General features: G+C 41.3%; 1 protein-coding gene across 7 annotated transcripts in view; it reads right to left on the reverse strand.

The window, feature by feature from the left end:
* Nucleotides 1-1,072: 1,072 nt before the first annotated feature.
* Nucleotides 1,073-22,497, reverse strand: part of LOC130914379 (cell division protein ZipA-like) — a 51,273-nt gene continuing 29,848 nt past the window's right edge. For 6 of the 7 annotated variants that reach the window (XM_057833500.1, XM_057833502.1, XM_057833501.1 and 3 more), the window contains one exon: nucleotides 1,073-10,532. In XM_057833500.1, coding sequence (XP_057689483.1) covers nucleotides 8,716-9,636 — 921 coding nt within the window. In that variant the 5' untranslated portion in view covers nucleotides 9,637-10,532 and the 3' untranslated portion in view covers nucleotides 1,073-8,715. Of the gene's footprint in view, nucleotides 10,533-11,023; nucleotides 11,118-22,497 lie in introns of those variants that run through there. The other variant, XM_057833504.1, reaches the window with a different exon arrangement.

Below are 22,497 nucleotides of genomic sequence, written 5' to 3' on the forward strand. Positions count from 1 at the left end.
CACCTGACTTTGTAATTATTACACCTGTTTATTATGAAGACCTGAAGTAAACAACAAGCAGTTACAGTTTGTCAAGAAGTTGTTCAAGTCATGTTTTGGTATTCATATTTTATTGACTTTTCACAACAACAATCGTGTTTGTAAGAGCAGAGCTGAAGTTTCAGCGTGCACTCTTCGCCTTTCCAACCTCTCATAATGCTCCGATGTGGTGCGCTTGACCTCAGAATAACCCAAGAAGAGATATGGTGACCAATCGGGATGTGTTGTCAGCATTTCATATGCAGGTTTTCCTAGTAACAGGTAGGTGAGGAGGAGGAGTAGGTTAGCATTGCTACCGAGGCAGATTTACACAACAGTAAAGAAAAAAACAAAAACAAAAAACGTATTGAAACTAAAACGGATAAATCGTTCAACTTACAAGAGTAGAGATGAGGGGAATACACTCTCATTCCAGCAGAAATATGATCATAAGAAATGCTTTTCCGACGAACCGCTGCAATCCAGCCATCCGTCGTACCTTCGTGATCTGATATTTGGTCCTCCATGCAGGAAAACGGTGAAAAGTGAGTCCATTTTTCCTAACCCTTTTTTTTGTCGTAGGGAGACGCTGTTGCACCCGGTAACGCAACAATAAGCACCCATATTTTCTTTGTAAAACACCGAAAGAGTTAGCTTAGCACTACCACACGTTACAATCCGCATTGACTCTGTCGGCCCGGAAGTGAATTATATTGCCAGCATGGAGGCGGGTCCAAACAATGACGTAGTACGTCCCATTCCCTATTGGGAGACGGTAATGTAGTGTGTTGAAAGTGTGCCGTAAAATGCGGACCGGATTTTAGGGAAACCGAAGCAAAAACTGGAATGGATTATGTATATCGGAAAACCCGGACCGGATTTAAAAAAAAACTGGATCGGAAGTAGGGCTGGGCGATATGGCCTTAAGCACGTATCACGATAAATTGAGCAGATTTTACCCCGATAACGATAAATGACGATAAATTCGTCCAAGCAGACTGTTATATAATTTGAAAATCTGAATCAATGCATGAAATACAGATTAACCGTTTCTTGTTGATTTATTTACCAGTTTTCAATTTAATATATTTAACAATTGTACATGCAGTCAAAACATTAAGTATACAAAAATTTATTGTAAACAATAAGAATTCAAGTACAAACATTTAAAACAGCTTATATGGCTTGAACAATGTACATTGTCAAAATCAATATGCCTGTGCAAACATGTCATTGTAACACAAATTACTTACAGCTTGAACAGTACACTTCAAAAAGACAACTTTTTGTTAATGGCTGCTGTGACATAATTACTCAACACAAGTGTTTACTGCAAGGTTTCATTTTTTTTTTCCCCAGTGCATTTTTTAATACATACACACACACACACATTAAAGCTGCATTGATCTAATGACACAGAATTAAGCACATACAGAAAAATGGGGCTGGGGCCATTAAAAAGTTATAATTTTCACTGTTAGATTGTACTTTATGCCGAATGCTTTACCATCACAAAAGCTATCAGAGAAATCACACACAGGCAGAGATACACAATAACGTGATATACTAATTGCCAGATGCAGTCCGAGACCAATCCACTCATTAAGTTCAGCTGTTTCGACAAGTTTAGAGCCGCTATCCGAATCCATCACGTTCATTTGTAGCGTTAACCGCTAGCGTTAGCCACTCGCGTTAGCTTGTGGCTTGGCTACCAGTAGAAAGCATTGAAAGCATCCTCTCTGGAAATCGTGAGAACAAGGGAGGACAGCGGGTGAAAGCCCTTCTGGGTGCCGCCAAGAGTCTATTTAATGTCGGGTAAATGTTTGGCGAACTTCCCTTAAGCAACACTCCATCACGTTTGCTTGTAGCGTTAGCTGCTAGCGTTAGCCTACCAGGCTCGTTTGTTTTGCTTCCTGATAACCACGTGACTCCATACGTAAGCACACTGTCTGCTTTCTTAAAGGGGAATGAACGTAGCCGAACAACACAAAGTCAAAGCGGGATGAAAAGACTATATTTTCTTCTTTTATTAAATTACCGAATTTACCGTCATGGTCAAAATGATGTCGGTCAGCGAAAAGAATTTTGGTACCGGTAAATTTTCGGTTTACCGCCCTGCTCTAATCGGAAGTCTGGATCGGAATTTTTCCGTGTCGGCCGATCCGATACCGGACCGCATTTTTTTATCGGATCGGGACATCTCTAGTTCAGACTCGTATTCCCACAGAAAATGGCTCAGAAAACATATAAACAAAATTACGAATGCATTAAAAAGCATTAGCCCAAAGAAAAACTTTGCTTAAGTTGGTCTTAACAGGGAGCAGTTGTATTCAGCCATGTGAAATGAGGCAGATCAGAGGGCAATGTATCCACCCTAATCAATAAACTAAACGTCAACACTTTCAAAATCACACATTACAACGCCACTTGAATTAAACGAATAACTCCAGGCAACAAAATTTTATTCGAATATTTTTTTCTAATCGAATACTCGAGGCGTTAGGGTTTTTTTCTCGCTCGGCGGTCAGGGCATCGAGACATGGAATCGAAATTTTAAAATTCGAACGATTCCGGGAGCACCGGAGTGATAGAACCGGTTCCCATCGATGCTCGATGCCCAACCCTATTTATATCCATATGTCTGGTATTTACATTGGGACCAGTTGGGCAAGTATGGGCGAGGGTCCACTTTTTCAGAGGCAGGCAGGAAGAACCAGCTATAATAGCTCAAAAAACACATTCTTGCAAAATGGGCATCAAAGATCCATTATACATTCTACTTTCTTGCATTCGCTCATATATCCTCCTGACTACCAGTAGTACAAATTTGTCCTCTGTACAGGACATTTATAAACCTAAATATCTCCCACCCACTGCATCCAATTGAATTCATTCCTTTCGTGCTCTATAGAGGACATCCAGAGCTTTCCAAGGATACCAAATGTGTAGGGGTGGGGTTTTGTTAACCTTTACTTTACCATGGAAGAAAATGGCTTCCGTCAATGCAAGCACATTTTATGGGAAGAGGAAAAGTGTTTAATACTTTTCATCGAACACATTTTGTCTTGAAATGTTGTTGGCGTTTTGTCTAGAAGACTCTTAAGAACACATTTAAGTGTTGTTTGAGATATTTTAAGTGTATTTTAGCAGAGTATTCAAGTGTTTAACCCTTTAACACCTAAGCCTATTTTGGCCGAATTTGCATGCATTTGATGTTGCCTTTATATTTCAAAGAAAAAAATGTTTACAATGGCCAAATTGGATCCCTTTTTTCGGGACACCTTGAACTTCATGTCTAAACTGTTGTTTTCTTCACTGACCAATTATAATCCACATTTTGGACCCAAAAAGACAAAAAAATCCCAAAATCTTTTTTCAAAATTTGTAAAGTTGACGTCCCATTGACAACCAAACATGCTCGACCAACCGTTTTGAAGCTTGATAATATTTATTCAACTTGTTAGGATAAACATTCAATAGAAAAAAATAAGATTGAATAGTTTTATGTTTGACAATTCAACACAAGCAGCAGGTATGGTCATAGGCGTTTTTGGCCTTTACACATACTATGGTCAAACCAGGCTATATAGTGTGCAAAATAGTGAGAAAAAAATGTGTATATATCATCTAACACAAAAAGGGTTTGGAAGATATCTCTTTGTGAAGTTAGTTTCCAAACCTTATCAAAAGTATATATGTACATGCAATCAAGCTTCTCGCGCACACATCTACATAAAAATTGAAAAGAATACAGTGAAGAAAAAAATACATAACATTGAAAAAAAGTATTTTAAAAAATATTTGACAAGTAGTTCAATTTCTTGGATTTTTCAGGCACGCGACCCAATAAAGTTGTTTTTTTTTGTTTTGTTTTTTTGCGCACTCAATAAAGCTTCTTCTTGAACAGGTCACGGAGCTGCGTCACACACAACGTCACACACACAGCCTACTCTTTCGCCGTTTGCGCTCTACTGTCACTTCTACTCGCCAAGACGCCGATTCATCAGAGGAAAACAACAACAAATACGACTCATCTTCTTCCTTGAGTTAATGAAATAATGCATAAGCTTGTGCTAAATGTAGTTTTAGATTCATTCTGCACGTTTCAAAGTCGCTCGCTCAAACCAACCGGTGTTGTGCATTTTTCGGCACGACACCGGCCGCTGCTTGCTTCGCATGCCTCCCTTTCAATAGTTGGCGCCTCGCTCGGAAATTTATTAAAAATGATCACATTCGGTTCGTCCTTCCTGACATCACAACGACTCTTGGGATTAGCATTTTGTGCAGCTTTCGCTTTTGAAAAAGGACAAGAAATGATGACAATATGGAGATGGATACATGGTCCATGCAGCGTTTTAATGTATATTTATGAGTGCAATAAAACTAGAAAATTCAAATGACATTATCTCCCGTTTTTCTTGGCCGATTGACTTCAAATAAAAACTGGTGTGGACATCAACTTCCGCACTTTCAAACGAGACCAACCAGCGGCACGTGGGTGATGTAATTACAGCGTGACGAAGCTTCAAAGACGATATGCGTAAAAGCGTCGCTGCCGACACGTTCGGTGTTAAAGGGTTAAAAAATGTCCTCTGTATCGGACATTCGAAGTACTTTTGTACATTTTACCCTTTCCCAAATGACAAGAAAGGTCATTCTCAGGAGCAGAGCGAATTTTACTGTTCATTGTTGAGCGAAACTCAGACATTGAGTTATCTGATGAAGATGATGAATATCCACTATTTGACGGAGAAATAGAGGAAGATGATTCAGGGACCTCTTAGGAGGAAATTGAAGCAGAGCAGACCAGAAATCGGTTTTACAAATTGAGAAACTCCATCAACGACCTTGATGTTTCAAATGAAGAAAAAACAAGTGATGTCTTGTGGAGAATCAGGGCCCTCTTGACCAAACTACGGCAAGGACGTCCGAGTCTGCCAAGAACAGGAAAATTGTGACAAGCAAATGGTTCCTTTGACTGATCGATGCCCAGTGTGCCAGTATGTACCGGGCAAACCAAACCCAAGTAGACTCAAGGTAAATATTTGTCTTTGGTGCACCAACTGGTCTAGTTTTGGATTTTGTGGTCTACCAAGGAAAGACAACCTTCACAGTTCCAGGAGGAAAGAGCATTGGGGAAGAAGCTGTTCTTCAATTGACATAGTCTGTTCTCAAGGCACCCACCTGTCCTTTGACAGGTATTTTACAACAATCAGCCTCCATGACACCCTGATGACAAAAGGACTGACAGCGACTGGAACTCTCGTGAATAACAGGGTTCCAAAAGACTGCCAGATCAGAGGGGATGAGCTCTTCAAAAAGAACTAAAAAGGGTCACCAGAGATGGTTGTGAGACAAAGCACATCTGAACTTGCCGTCATAAAATGGTTGGACAACAAGCCAGTGGTCATGGCATCATCTGCTTATGGGATTGAACATCAGGGCACACTCAGAAGATGGTCCAAGAAATAGAAAAGGTTTGTCCAAGTGTCAAGGCCACTGGCAATTGCTGAGTAAAACACCAACATGGATGGTGTGGACTTGGTCAATTGAATGTAGTTTTTTTACAGGATGCCCGCTCAGACTAGAAAATGGACAGATCGTGCCATTTTCCCCTTTTTTGACCTGGCAACTGCCAACTCATGGCTTCAGCATAAGAGTGATTGAGAGTGTCTGGTGGAGAAACCACAGAAGTTCCTTGACTTCAAAGTGCTCCTTGGTGAAGGATTAATTGCTCGAGCCCAAGCAGGACGTGCAGCAAGTGACAGTAAAGATGACTTCACTCCCCCATGTCAAAAATGAAAACAACAGACAAATCCAGCTCTGAGACACTATGGTGCTGTGCATTCTAATTACTTCACATAGATTGGGGAATTTCAAAATAAATGAGACTGGACAACATTTTTTTCCCTGGTAGTCAGGAGGATATGGAAAGACATTTGAGTTGTTGTCCCTTTCGTTGTAGGTAAACGAGATGAGAGCGCGCCGGTCCGAAAGCTGGAAGGTCTCCTCAGGCCAAAGATTGAGGCTGAGTTCAGACTCCTGTTCACTCAAGTACACGTGACTAAAGTCGCCTCTACAATTTCAACCAATTTGCTTCGCACGGAGAGGTAAAAAGCTGCATATCCATTCTTTAAAAACCTATTCATTTCATTGAGCAATGTTTAATCATGTTTGTCTGGGATGCAAACAACAGTCATTGTAATGACAATATTTACACAACTCCCATGGCATTGGCATAGTCTCGTTATACACAAAACTGAAAACCAAATGGTTGTTATGATCTCAGGTGTTTGTGCTAATGGTAGTATTTGGACAGATGTTTTGCCATCGTCTGGCACTTCGGCAACAGAATTAGTGCAGAATATGAATCTATGGATGTTTGATGTCACCCCCCCCCTTTGAAAGATTTCACCAAATTGTACAGGTGATGGTGGCAGGGGACTTTCAATTACTGTATGTGTCAACAATTAGTTATTCTAGGAAAGCAAATCACTGATTTACACCTGGGACATAATAAGCTTACCTCTACTATCTTTTTCCTCTTCAGTTTCCTGGACCCAATTAGACAATATATAAGCAACATTGTCCAACTCGAGCTGCAAAAGGAAAATGAGCGTTTGGCCTTGGAGCAAAAGACAAACCAACTCCTTGAGTTCCTTTCAAGGAAAGAATACAAGACGGCTATGGATATGGTAACACACAACATGTTTACTCTTACATCAACAAAATTGAATATTTTTGTGCGTATTTGTTAGGGGTGTAACGGTACACAAAAATCTCGGTTCGGTACAAACCTCGGTTTTAGGTCACGGTTCGGTTCATTTTCGGTACAGTAAGAAAACAAAATGCAAAATATAAATGTGCTAGTTGTTTATTACACACTTTTGTGCTTTCGACAATCGGAACATTAGCCTATGACAAAACTAGAATTCTGCCCAAAAATAGAAAGTACAATATTCTGAAATGTAGATATTTTGAAAAACAAAATAAAGATAACTTTGGCTAAGACTTTTTCTTCAAAATAAATATCTGATGTGCAAAAATTGAACAGTTGCAACACCGAAGTGAAGAGTTCTTCCATCTATATTCTTTTTTAATTTTTAAATAAAATATTCATTTTTAATTTAATTTCCCCACCCAGAGGGCCAACCATCTTCCGTGTGAACATTTAACCGTTACCCACGCTGCTCACTGCACTTCTGAGTGGTGCGACGGCCCTGGCCGTTTAATTGTTATCTTTTTTGAGACTGTCAATCATCTGACCGCCGCGTCCGCCAGCTCGCTGCCTCCCCTCCCAACGTGGCGTACTCTGATTGACGCCGGACGGGCAGACGACGTCACCGCCGCTGACGGGCCACCCGAACTAGCCGCTGTCTGACATGTATCCATTATTCAGCGCTTTGTTTACATTTGCGGCAATAACGACACTTGCTTTACGGCAGCTAATCCGATACACGGTAAAGCGGCTCTGGGTAATACTATTAGTGTTGCCCGATACCGATACCTGGCTGTGCAGTATCGGCCAATACTGATACCATTCCGATACCACTCTGTTTGCGGGAAAAAAAAAAAAACTGTGTGTGTGTGTGTATAACGGGTGCAACGATACAGTTAAGTCACGCTTCGGTACGATTTTCGATACAATTCAATTAGGGCTGTCAAACGATTAAAATTTTTAGAGGGTGGTCGGACCCGATTAGTACCATGGGCTGCACTTTGGTGAACGTGTGTAGAGGAACCCCTTTCAGGTGGTTGTATTTTCTTGACAAATTGTTTCCTGGACATGACTGCTCTGCTAGCTGGAGCTCAGATGCAGTGAAGGCTTGGCTGATGAGTTGATAGACGCGTGGCTGTGTGTTGGCAGATACTTCAAATGACACCATCATTCCTTGGAGCTTCAAGACGTCCTGCCTGATGGTCTCTAGCTGGAGAGACTCCTCTTCTCCACGTAACCCAAGATGTTTGGCTGCTGCAGCTAGAATCACTGTGCGCTCGGAGCCGTCGTCTAACACCGCATACGTGTTCAGTGTTCGTTTACCGTGGCGAAGCAGCACTGGTACCACCTTCAGAAGAACACGCCCTGAGTGGCTGGCATGATCCAGGTACACTGCGTTGGTGGGAGTGCTAACAGTGAGGATGTTTAGCTGTGGGTCTTGAGCCACGACGTCATGAAGTATCAGCAGGTGTTGTTTGTTGCACGTGGAACAGTCTCTTTAGAGTACAACTTTCAGGTGAGTGGCCACGCCCACATCGCCAGCATTTACCTTTGTCCTTAATCCAAGCTGCTTTCTCTGCTGTAGTGATTTTCTCAAACTCAGGACAACCGTTGAGGTCATGATCCTGGGTGGTCGTGCAATATGGACAATACGGCGTGAAGCGCTCTCTTTTCTTGCCTGTAGGCTGATCTTTCTTTGATCCTGGTTGGGAGTAAGTCTGCTGTCTCTGTGAAGAGGGCTGTTGTTGCTTGACTGTTGACGAGTCACTGCTGAAGTAGACTGAAGCTGGTTTGCTCCACTGTGATTTAACTGTTTTAGTCTCTTTCTGTGTAGTGTGACTGAACTCGGCTGAGTTGCCGTCTGCAGCACGTCGTGACACCTGGAGCACCTGAACCTTCATATCGACCCATTCAGCGAGGTCAGGTAGTGTGTATGTTTGGTCGCTTCCACTGCGGATGATCCCTCTTTTAATGCAGTATTAGGCAAAGCTATCTCTGTACTTAGCAGGCAGTTTAGCTAGGAGAGTGTCAACGCGGGAACCGCACTGCAGCTCAGACTGAGCGGGACCATGCATGCGACTTAGCATTCCCACCAGTGTATTTACAGCTGAGGAGAAGTCCTCAAAAGCCTTGAAATCTCCAGGTTTCACCGGTGGGGAGTTCAATATGGCTTTTAGTTCTCCCTGGATCAACTGTCTTGGCTGCCCATAACGTTGTTGTAGAGCGTCCATTGCACTACTGTACGGTGTAGGATCATGGATGTACCTCTTTGCTATTTGATACGCCCTAGGCAGTTTGAGGTGATCAAGTAAAACTTGATATTTATAGTCTTCAGTTAGGTGTCGATGTGGACTAAGTAAGCTATCCAGCCCTTTTTTCAGCATAATAAAGTCACTCTCCCGTCCGGAACTGAAAAATGGCAGCTTGGGTTTAGGAATACCGTATGAAGCTGCAATAGCCATTTCTGTCATGCTGAGTGTTGCAGGATTGTTGTAGGGGGAATTATTTGCAGCTGTAGTAGGTTGAGCAGCAGAGGGCGCAACCTGTGGGTAATAATAGGCAGCTGGCTGAGAGGCAGGCTTGTATAACTGTGGTTGACCAGCAGGGGGATATCCAGCTTGTGGAAATGAATAAGATGCTGGATCAGTCGCTGGCTGATGCTGAGGAATGGTGCTGAAGACTTGTCTTGGAGGAGGTTGGAATCCTAATTGCGGCCCAGGTGAGTAAGTTATCTGCTGCTGGACGTGTTGAGGATAATTCGGCTGTAGTGTGCCTTGAGGCTGCGGAGATGCAGGCTGAGCAGTATACAGAGTAGGTGGCCTTGTTAGTGGAGCTACAGGCCGGTTTATTATTGGTTGAGCTGGGTGATGAATTGGCTGGATATGCTGGTCAGTATGCATTACGGGTAGAGGTGGTGTGAATACTCTCTGAGAAAGTGGGGTGTGATGAGTAGACTGCGTTAAATATGGCTGTGAAAACTCCGGCCTTGATCCGGTTAGAGCAGCTGAATGACGAGTGAGATCACCGAGATCCAGCGTAGGTGCTGCTACCTGAACTGACGGCTGCAGAGCTCGGACAGCTTTAGTCGTTGAGCTGATTTCTTGCTGATGTGTGGACTGTGTTGTCGGCGGGCCAAGCTCGTAGTTGTCTAGTAGATGACGATGTCCTCAATCAGCTGATGTCGAACTCATCTGATTATCCATAAGTGGGGATGTTCTGGTGGTTCCATTAATGTGAGGAAGGCTAGAAATCCGACGAGGATATGATGAGTCGAACTGATTTCGTGGAGGGTGAGTTTGACCTTTGACACTGTCCATGGCTGACTGTAGCTGTCATTTGCCGAGCGATGTCTCTCATACGTGCTTCCATTCCTTCCAGCCCCAATGCTTCTGTCCCAATCAGCGAAGCATCTTCTGCAAATTCCTCTTGTTCAACCTCCATTACCTGGGGTGACTCTCGTCGGGTCAGATAGGATGGGCTGTCTATTACAAAGTCATGTAGGTGTCTGGGAAGTTGATGAGGCCGAATTGGACGAGATAAAACTGCAGGTGTTTCTTCTCCATAGTTGCTAGAAGTTGCCATAGTGCAATTATAAACAGGATCCGGGTTCGAAGGACCACTTGTAAGGAATTGGGGTTCGGTGACAAATTTGCCGGCTGTATATAATTGACCTAATCCTCCGGTAAGAGAAGATGCAGCAACTTCTATTGGTTTGATGAACTTAATTTACAGTTGTTTATATCCGTTGTGCCTTTGATTGCATCTGGACATTAATGCGAGTGTGTGGTTTGTGTATCTGAAAGAAATATATTAAGAAAACCATCAATAAACTTGTTATAATGAAATAAACATGTAAAGTTCACAATACAATGAATCGAATGGATTCCAGCCAGAATAAACCAGGCGTCATACCAAAAATGACCACTAGATGTCCGCATTGTACAAGCAATAATAAATGACCATTCCTACAAACAAGACAGCTGCTATAGCTGCAGGCTATGCACTCGGTAGCTAAATGAATCGGTCACCAAAGACCGCAATGGACAGCGATCTCAAATATGAACATTGAATGGCATTAAATTCGTAATGCACACCTAGCATCCAATTCAGTCCAACTTTGTACATATATTACCACGCGCTAGCGCAACGTGAGAATTAGAATGCTACGTTAGCAGCGGGATGCTACCAGCGGAGCTAACGTGCTACGAGCTACACACAACAATATAAACTAGTAACACAAGCATCACATGTATGACTTCAGTATACGTGGCGAACATTACAACTTACTTATCACCGACGCACACGGTTATTTATGAGAATGCAGGCACATTAATACTCGGCCGAGGACGGACTTTCTTCCCTCAACCACGGTCTTTTTGAGAATACCATGCGCATGCGCAGCAACACAATTGTCCCAACGCGAGGCAGCTCGCCGTCCAGCCCTCAAAGCAGGGAATTCACAACATATATTCTGTAAAATAAATTGTTGGAATGGAAAGATAAGACACAAGATGGATATATACAGTGGGGAGAACAAGTATTTGATACACTGCCAATGGGTTTTCCCAATGGCAGTGTATCAAATACTTGTTCTCCCCACTGTACATTCAACATACGGTACATAAGGACTGTAGTGGGCATTTCACTCTACTGTCATTTAAATCTGTCTATGCTGTCCTCACTCCGAAGCGTCTACTTTTTCCAAAGCTAGACAGCTAGTGAACGACGCCTTAATAATCGGACGTCTTCCTTTTTCATCTGATTTATTAATAAAATAGCCTCAAACCATTGTCCTCTTTAGACCGTCGTAAAACTACAAAAAAAAAAAAAGTACACAAACATTGCATTGGCAACAACGTTAGCCTAGCACGCTATACAGGTTCACTAAACATAAACAAAAAGCGTCTCATACAAAAAATATAACATTTCGCTTACTAACATAATATGTACATTCTTTACAACAACCATACTTACGGACCAATCTTGTCCAAGGATCATATAAGCACAACATTACAACGTAGGCGTCAGCCCGAGAAGTCGTGCAGCCATATTGAACTGGCAAGAAAAAAATAAACCATGTCGCAAAGCGACCACAAGAGTTCGCTGTTAGACAGCACAAAAAGCCTTGCTTTAAATCTTACCAAAAGGCAGAATACTGTCTGAGTGGGACATGTGCGTCAATTGCGTCAAATATTTTAACGTGATTAATTAAAAAAATTAATTACCGTGCATTAACGCGATAATTTTGACAGCCCTAAATTCAATACATTTAATGCTCTGAAACAAAAAATTATTATTATTTTTTTGCTAACAAGTAAAAATAACAGTGCCATCATATAAACAAGCATTTTAGTGCATAATATTTATGTGCTTACTTCTTACTGATCTGAAGAAAAATTTTGTATATAAGTGCTGAGAACAATTTTTACTGTTTGTAAAGTGGGTCACACTGTTGATTGCTGCAGCTCTCTTAGCAGCTATATTTAAACATCCTATTTGTGGTCCGAGTCCATCTGTAACATGTACTGAATTAACAGTATTTGCAGCATTATCTATAGACCCTACTCACGTGACGTCACAGCCATGCCCCCGCGCCATGTTGTCCGTATACTCGTCATGTTAATGCATTAGCGCTTCGTAAATTCCTCCTATTATGGCGTGTTTTTCTGCTCGTTAACATTAATAATCGAAATGGTGACGTCGTGTGTGGCGGTCGGTCGCAAAAACAGAGAAGATAGACAGAGAGACTTCAAGTTTTACCGTATTCCGAGAGACCCGGAGAGGAGACCGAGATTGACTGCTGCAATTCGACGAGAAAACTGGGCTCCAAACGACTACCACAGGTTATGTAGTAGTCATTTTATATCTGGTAAGATGCATTTAATATATATTTAGAGGGTTTTGGGCTGACAACCACAATTAAGATCATTGCTAGGCTAATCGCCGACAACATACATTCAGACATTGTGAATGAACTACCTGAAAATATATAATTGTAAGGGGATAATCAGACAGTTGTCATACAATTAATTTACAATTTCACTATTGAGGCCAAAAAATAAATTCAACTAGGGACAATCTGGAGTAGTGCTATCGCACTTCATATTTATTACATATTATATATGTATGTAGTGAGAGTGCTATCGCTAAACCATATAAACATTAAAAGCCCTAGCTCCATTGACAAATGACATGAAATACATTCGACTTGACAGTGGATGTTAGCAAGAACAAAAGATTTTGAATTGAAAATTTCGTAACTCACCTTCCGAGCACAAGATTCCTGCCGAATTTTCGTGTACGAGGACCTGTTTCACCCAACCAGCAACGTAGCATTTATAAGCCTCCAAGCTCTTTCGTGAGAATAGGCTGATTTTGTGTGGACAAGATAGTTGTAAATATCAGGGTCAGGCAAAGATGGCGAAGACAGCGGGTCGAAAAACATCGATTTAGGCATCAAATACGGATCTGGCAAATGGATAAACTGAAGTTTTTCCACGTAACGCCTTTTATGCAACGCATCCAATGAGTTTACAGCGTCAGATAACACCGGGGCTTCCATGAATTGCTCTATAACTTGCACGACTAATTGAAAACAATGAGAATAGGTCTAAAAAATAGGTACAATATGGCGGCCGGATACAGCGACACGACCCTACCCACCGACGTCACAAAATCACGTGATCGCTGTATTGTTCCGCCCCCTTGTCCGTCATTTTGTGTCTGTATTATCAATGGTCTCAATTGATCGAGCAATTTATAATGCATTTCATGGAAGACCCGGTGCTTTCGGATGCCGTAAACTCACTTGATGCGTTGCATAAAAGGCGTTATGTGGAAAAGCTTCAGTTTATCCATTCGCCAGATCCATATTTGATGCCTAAATCGATGTTTTTCGACCCGCTGTCATCGCCGTATTTGCCTGACATCTGCTAGCTACCCTGATATTTACAACTATCTTGTCCACACAAAATCAGCCTATTCTCACGAAAGTTTGAAAAACTTTAAGAGCTTGGAGGCTTATAAATACTTTCCTCGTCCACGAAAATTCGGCAGGAATCTATCTTGTGCTTGGAAAGGTGAGTTACGAAATTTTCAATTCAAAATCTTTTGTTCTTGCTAACATCCACTGTCAAGTCGAATGTATTTCATGTCATTTGTCAATGGAGCTAGGGCTTTTACTGTTTATATGGTTTAGCGATAGCACTCTCACTACATACATACATACGTGTATGTTGTCGGCGATTAGCCTAGCAATGATCTTAATTGTGGTTGTCAGCCCAAAACCCTCTATATATATATTAAATGCATCTTACCAGATATAAAATGACTACTACATAATCTGTGGTAATCGTTTGGAGCCCAGTTTTCTCGTCGAATTGCAGCAGCCCATCTCGCTCTCTCCTCTCCGGGTCTCTCGGAATCCGGTAGAACTTCAAGTCTCTCCGTCTATCTTCTCTGTTATTGCAACCGACCGCCACACACGCCTTCACCATTTTGATTATTAATGTTAACGAGCAGAAAAACACGCCGTAAATAGGAGGAATGTACGTAGCCGTAACAGGTAAACACGATGTGTTGACGGACAATTGGACGGCACCAGTCAGGAGGGCGGAGTTGTGACGCCACGTGGGTAGGGTCTATAGTCACTGGTATGGGTTGATTTGGCCTGCTTAACTTCCATTCAGTCATGGCGGTTTCTATTTAATCAATGTAGTCTATGGACTACGCGTCGCTCTGGGCTCACGTAGCTAATTGCATGTGACTTAAAGTAGCACATCTAGGTTGCTATTTGATGATATCTAGTGTGTGCACGTAAGAGTTGGCATGGGATCTACCATAGGACATCTAGATTGCTATTCGATAGTGTCTAGTGTGCGCGCTGCGCCGCTTCAGTGTTTTATGGCCACAGAAGTCACTTCTGCTCATTACTGCACAACACCATATTACAATCGACATTCATAAACAGGACGAGTTTGAATTACGGTACTCTTAATTTGCCACTCATTGTTCATCATGAAACCATGAGTTTGCTGAGTCTCCCACGGCCTTAACCTTTCTGATCCTATCGGCACTTCAACAGCAAGCGTTAGCTTACGCATGCTAATCGTTTATGAATACCATGTCAAATGAGCAGCTTAACATCGCGGATATGCGTTGTAGAGTACATCTGTAATATTGAAGACGAAGGTGTAAATTGCGTGTGGTAATTTCGAGACAAAGACATACAGATGTAATGATTTGGGAAGTTAGCTCACGTGGGGAGGTCAGTATATTTGCGTTCAAATGATGCCAGTAGATGGTATCGGCGCCCTAAATGTTGGTACTCATCGATACCGATACCACCAATTTGGGCCCGATCGGCGCCCGCTGCCGATACTGGTATCGGTATCGGTGCAACTTTAAATACTATTAGGCCGTTGTTTGAGCTTGCGTACCCGCGTGTGTGTTGTATTGTGCCTGAGTCTTGTTAACCAAATAAAGGCAGCGTTAACAAAAGTCATCTGACCGCTCGTCATTTTACAGTCAACTCTCAGAGTTTGCAACTTCGCGTTTGACAGCATACGTGCCGCGTACCTCCTTGCCAGCTGTTTGCTCGCCATTCATTCACCTGTGCATTTGATCGCTATTTTGTTAGACTCCCGCTTTTTCGGTGAGGTATTTTGTGTTCATTCGTTATTGGATCGTTTTTGTTCACCACTGTAAATAAGAGCACCGCAGCAGTAGAGGTAAGCAGCCGTTTTCGTTCAACCCGTCTTTAGTGTAGAAGCCAGGGTAGTGGCTGTATTGTTTTTTCTTTTTTACGATCAGGGCTCACTTAGCGGGTGGGGTTCAAGTGTAGTTTCATTTTGTTTGTTGTTTGGGCCTGGGCTTACGCTGAAGCCAGCTTCTTCCGCATTTTGTATATTTTGTTCATTGCAAGTTCGACTTGTGTGAATAAATTTGAGTCCACTTGCAGCTTGTGTGTGTGGCTCGTTTTAAGTTACGCCCTTAGCAGCCGTCCGTGGGACGTGACAGTGGGATTATGGGAAGCATGAGCGGGCATTCCGCGCTTGCGTGAAATGCGTCAAATATTTTAACGTGATTAATTTAAATAATGAATTACCGCCCGTTAACGCACTAAATTTGACAGCACTTTACATTACGTCAGAAACTCGTTCGGTACGCCCCCGTACCGAACCGAGGACCACGTACCGAAACGATTCAATACAAGTACATGTACCGTTACACCCTTAGTATTTGTGATATAGGACTAGGCATGAGTCCGCATGAGATTTTGACGGTATGATAATCGTGACCTCAAGTTGCTCAAGATTAGAGCAAGAACAAAAAATAGCTGTGAAAACACTTCTAGATCAAATTAAAAAAATATATACTGCATGACATTTTTTTTTTTTTTTCGAGGGGGTCGGGGGGAATTGGGCAAGTGGAGTTTGGCCATTTTTAGCTTGCCTGGCACCGCCAGACTATTCTGCCTGTATTTTACAAATACTGGGATAATAATCTGGTCACCCACCCCTTATTGGCCTTTCGAGCACGGATGAAATGGACCGTCCAATCAGATTCTTTTTTTTGCGTGACGTGTTATTAACGAGCAATGTCACTCTTGCGCGTCGAAAGTCGTCTCCACAACAACGTAGATGGCGATCGGGAGAGCCGAGAATATGTTCCAATCCGCGTTAAATTCCCTTTTAAATGACCAAAAACTAGGGCTGTCAAAATTTATCGCGTTAACGGGCGGTAATTAATTGTTTTAATCCCTCTCCAGGCACTCTCAAGCAATGACCCCAGGTTGGTCACTGTGGTCTCCAAGAGATTTTTGGAATTGAATATTTTCAAGACCTCTACCCGCGAATTCGAGCCACTCTACGTGCAGAAAATCATCACGGGACTTTCAAAGAACCTCGTAATGCACAGCAATTACCAGGACAGGTGAGGCCAAGCCACAATACCAGCACTGGCAGATAATTGGACTTATTTCTAGTAGATTTCCAACGGAAACAATGGAATTGAACTAGTTTTAAGGAGGTGTGTTTTTGCAGTGATGTTCAGTTATGTGAATACAGTATTTGATAACAACCGCGGAAGTGGAAACTAAACTTACTGTGAAGTAGGAGTGGGAACCTCAGGGCACCTCACGATACAATACCATTCGCGAGACAAGGCTCACGATAACGATTATCTCACGATATCACAATACAGCAATTATCAATATATTGGTCAGAAATTTGATACATGATACTCTACGATATAATTGTTGAAACGAAAAAAATATATATATATTTCAAAATAGAAAGAGTACTGTTTAAGTCATTTATTAAACAGCAGCATTGCTGTAAAATATGAATCGACTGCAAATTGTGTACCTGCATATATGGAGGAAACAAACCACAACCACTGATATGTCTTGGAGAGATCATGATGAATGGCACCCTTCATTTCTTTTAAAGTTTTAAATCTTTAAAGAAAAAAAAAAAGAGCAGTGCTGTAGGCGTCAGTCAGCAGTTGAGCTTGGAGTGGGGCAATGATAAAATTGGTGGGTCTTTTCTTCGTATATGACCTTTGTTGCCAAAAGCATTGGTTTGAGCTAGTGTTGCACCGATACCATTTTTTGGGCCCGATACAGATACCTGGCTGTGCAGTATCGGCTGATACCGATACCATTCCGATACCACTCTGTTGGCAAAAAACAAAAAAAAACAAAAAAACACACACATACATATATATACACAATATGTGTATGTATATATGTACGTATAAGGGATTCAACAATGCAGTTAAGTCATGGTACGATTCGGTACGATTTTCGATACATTTCAATACATTTAATGCTCTGAAACAGAAAATACAACTGTCATTATTATTGTTTTTATGTGCTAACAAGCAAAAATAACTTCATATAAACAAATATTTTAGCGCATAATATTTATATGCTTACTTCTTACTGATCTGAAGAAATTTTGTATATAAGTGCTGAGAACAATCTTTACTGTTTGTAAAATTGGGCATACTGTTGATTGCTGCAGCTCTCTTAGCAGCTATATTTACCATATAACAGGCATGAAAATCTTACACCTTTCAGCGAAATTCGCCGTTTTGAAGTCAAAAAGGGCAACCCAGGTGAATTGTGTAGATCTGAGGAGAAATTCTTTTTTTTTGGGGGGGGGGGGGGGGGGGGGGGGTTATTTAATTATTATTATCATCATGTGATTAACTTAGTACGTAAACTGAGCACTTAAGAACACAGTCAGCAAATCCTTCTAGATGCTTCGCTGACGAGAACCAATCATCGGCCCAAGCTGCGTTCCATTATTCCAAACGCGCGCAATCCTTCCTGTACATGGAGTGCTCGGAGAGCCTTTGGTTGCATTGCAAAGCTGCGAAAACAAAAAGCAGGCCTTATCCACACCGGGGCAGACCAGAGCGCAGCATACACACTTGCCTGTATTTGCCAGCAGATTGAATTTGGTGAGTAATGGTTTCAATCGTTTTCACATTTTGCGATATAAAAAAGTTACTGCCATTCGTTGCAGCTTGCGTTGAACACTGCCAGAGCTAGCCAAATCTCCCATGAAAAAAAATAGCTCCCGTTAAATTGGCGTCAAGCTTGTGTATTTAGCGGTAATATAAACAAAGAAACACACTGTTGAATCAAATTAAGCGGCATGCTCTCGGATGGAGGGGGCGCCTCACATCGCTCCCGTCGTCCGTCGAAGACGCGTTATTTTCGGCTTGGATTTGAGCTGACGGCCGGTGTCGGCACAACACCGGCCCGACGAGTGGTGGGAATGAGTCCTGCTTCTAATAGCTTTTCAGAAATACAGGGATCCCTCGTTTTTCACGGTTAATGGGGACCAGAACACGCCGCAATAAGTGAAAACCGCGAAGTAGCCCCCCCCCATTATTTTGTGCGTGTTCAATGCATTTATTCAGATTTTACATTGGAAAAAAGATACATATAAATGATGTTTTTTCACTTTTTTCACCAAAGAATCACTTATAAATGGTTTTCAAGCACTTCAAAAGGTAAGAATTATGATAAGTTTTAAACATATTACTGCCCCACCAAATTATTTTTAAACAAGAATAAAGTAGTAAGAAAATGCTTGGCTTTATTAAATGCTTCATAGTGAGTCTAATCAAACCCTCTCAGGCTTTGGTAAACGGTGATTGACACATGTGCAAAGTTTTTCTTTTTATATATATTTTTTGTTTGAAGCAACTTATTTGATTGAATAATAAAGACACAAATGTCCTAGCCAAAATGTGGCCCAAACGCAAAACAACATTACTTCAATGGAAAAATTTGTTTCAATCAAGAAAAATAGTTTTCAAATGCTTTTTTTGTCTCAAATTTATTTTTGCAATCAAAAACAATTTTTTTTATTGAAGTGACTTTTTGGAGATTAAAAGTATATACTGTATTTTGATTGAAGCAACTTTGTTTTTATAGAAGTAACTAGAGCTGGGAATCTCTGGGCACCTAACGATTCGATTATGATAACGATTCAGAGGCTCCGATTCGATTATAAAACGATTATTGATGCACCCCCCTCCTTTTTTTTTTTCCTTTTCTTTTTTAATGTTTTGTACATTAGTTCCAAAATTGTTCAAAAATACTCTCAGGCTAAACCACACTACTATTTCAGTATCAAGTTCACATATAGCAGTAAACAAATATACAAAAATAACATTAAATAAAAAACTCCAGTCCCCATTCTGTATCAGCAGCTTTAAACTACATTCAATTAATTTAATGTTGTGAATCAACCGTTAAATTTGTTAAAATTGCTCCCGTTATTCCATAATTTCCCTTTTGTCTACTTTCAACATGTGAAAGTTTTAAAACTATTTTAAAGATAGATTCAAGTCAATATTTTACCGATTTAGGAGTATTTTAGATAAAAAGTTAATTAGGTTTGCTTGAAAGGTTCGCTACAACAGCCTTGCAGGGAAGTGTACTGCTTTAAGATGGCGGCCGTTTATAACGCCCGTATCTAGCTTTTTGTAGATGTGCTGCTAACACTACCAAATCTAAATTGCATCTAGTCCTATATACTGTAAATGATATCCACCGTAACCGTACTTGTAGCAGCTTTTCGGCAGCAGTCAGGTATGTTGTTGTGTTTTTTTATCTCGTTGCATGAGTTGAGCTAGAGCTGTAAGTTGAGCATTGGCATTACCCGAGGGGCCGGGTAATGGGAAGCATGATGTTTAGCTACTCTCGCTCCGTTCTGTCTCGAAGACCGCGCGGCGCGCTGAGTGTTGTGTACTTCCGCTTTACTTGGCATATTTCAATAATCGGAATTTAGATGTTTGTGAATCGTTCTCGAATCTTCCACGGCCGAATCGCGAATAATCTAAGAATCGGAAATTTTGCACACCTCTAGAAGTAACTTTGTTTTTTGATTGAATAATAAAAACACAAATCTACCTCCATCGTTATTGAGAGAGAAAGAAATTAAAAAAGCTTTAAAACTAAAAGCCACCGGGGAGTCTGTTTTTTTTTTTAAATATTTATATTTCATTACATAGACATGCGTCGTAGGGAAGGGAGATTGAGGGATAAAAAAAGGACTTAGATGAGGCTGCTAAAGGCAGTGGATACCTCATCAGCTGGGTGAATAGCAGTCCTGGTAAGAACAAGTTTGCAAGGATAGTCGGGTATTAAATACAATTAGAAAGACAATTACAATGTATCACAGGTATTTTTCAGCCGATGCCGATAATTTCCTCCTCGTTCCAACCGAGAACCGATAATGTCAAGCCGATAATTCTATTAAAAGATTTATGTAAAATTGTAAAGTATACACCAGAGAAGATATTACTGTGCAAAAATATGAGTGCTCTTTTTTCAACATCAAATGTGTACAAGTAGTAAATTCCAACGTCTAAATAAAGACATTGTCTGTGTAATGGTAAACGTTTGGCAACAATTACTTACAGAGTAAATACCTAAGTTGCACAAAAATGGCTTTAAAAGTAAGCCATTCCTAACGTATAACATTACTACACAGCAAAAACACAACTCCTTAAAACTAGTGAAATTCCCTTGTTTTCAGTGTAAATCTATTGGAAATAAGTGAAATTAACTGCCAGCACTTTAAGTGTATTTCACTCAAGATTTCTTGAAGAAAAATAGCCAGCAGAAATTAGTCTTAACAGCCTTACTTTAAGCAATAGATTGTTATACATAATCCTAAAAAAACAAAAAACTTGTCAGAAATGTTCTTTATTCAAGAGTATGTATGGTTCAAAACATTATTAGAAAGCAATTTTTTCTCGATTTAGGTGTAAAATGACCTTATTTGTGTAGATGTTTGGGCTTGATACGAACAAATGGCAATATTTAGTTTAAGTAAGTGGAATAATCTGGTCCATTCATCTGTCAACTAGTCTTTAACACTCAAAAAAAGATGGGGAAAATTATTTGACTAGATTTAAGAAGAATGATCGGATTAAGACGTCATAAATTTAAAACGTACTGAATGCATTACTGACTGGATGACTTCTTTGTGTGGTATGGTGCATGTTACAATTATCAACTAACCACTGTGCCGTCATGATAAACGTGCTTACTTGACATCACTTGTCCAAATGTCCGTGGTAAAACTGATGTGATCGGCATGTCTTTCACGAAGAGTCGTGGTCGTATAAACTGCATTAATTTTTCATCCAGAGGTTTGGCTATCTGGTCATTTCGGGAATTTCCTCCCGCCTGTGCCCTTCAGTCCGTCCGGCCGCCAAATTAGCACCCGCGCCAGGCCTCTCTGTCTTGAACCGAAGTGGCGGCGGCAACTAAGTTCGTACCGGATAACCGCCCGCCCCGGCCGGCTCGCTGCGGCGTATTCGTTGGATGGCTCTGATCTGCCCGCCCAGGGCGAGGCGGCGGGCTCTGTCGGAAGACAGCTACTTGTGGTGTTTAGCCATAGATGGGAGTTTACCAGCCGCTTTGGGCTGCATTCCCAAACAACCCGACTCCGGGAGGACCGCAGCGTCTCTGTATCGTCACAATTCCCGTAGCTTCCTTTATAGTTTGTGTTTACAATAGCTTTAGCGTTCGCGCTAGCAGCAGCCTCGTATTCGTTCCAAAAATCTTTGTGATGCAGTTTTCAATGGCTGCTGGGTTAGTGGTGTTCAGTGAGGATGCTTTGTTTACGCCTCGTGGAACTTCTGCAGTGCATATTTTGTAGATGGCGAGAGCGTCGTTTATTTCATTTCACACACGGGAAAATCAACGCACGCTAGTGAGAGCGCCTCAACACTGATGTGTAATTCCGCCTCCTCTGTGACGGCGTACTCCTCAGCCCCTCCTCCCACAGGGGCTTCAGAGAGGGGAGGGGTTGAGCAGGCGGCGGTGGAGAAGTGGAGAAAACTGCTCCGGTTGCGCACATTTGGAGGCTAAATCAAGTATATAATTATCGGACTGCATTATCGGTAGTGTTGCACCAATACCATTTTTTGGCCCGATACCGATACAGATACCTGGCTGTGCAGTATCGGCCGATACCGATACCATTCCGATACCACTCTGTTTGCAAAAGAAAAACAAAAAAAAAAACATATATATATATATATATATATAAATATGTATATATCAATCAATCAATCAATCAATCAACTTTATTTGTATAGCACATTTAAAAATCCGCCAAGGAGACCAAAGTGCTTTACATAGCAAAACACAGCAAAATAAGTCAACTTTGAAAGATAAAACAAACACATAAAATAAAATAAATAAAAGACGAGGTCATAAACTG

Source organism: Corythoichthys intestinalis, chromosome 4, assembly GCF_030265065.1.
Source record: "Corythoichthys intestinalis isolate RoL2023-P3 chromosome 4, ASM3026506v1, whole genome shotgun sequence".
Lineage (NCBI taxonomy): Eukaryota > Metazoa > Chordata > Actinopteri > Syngnathiformes > Syngnathidae > Corythoichthys > Corythoichthys intestinalis.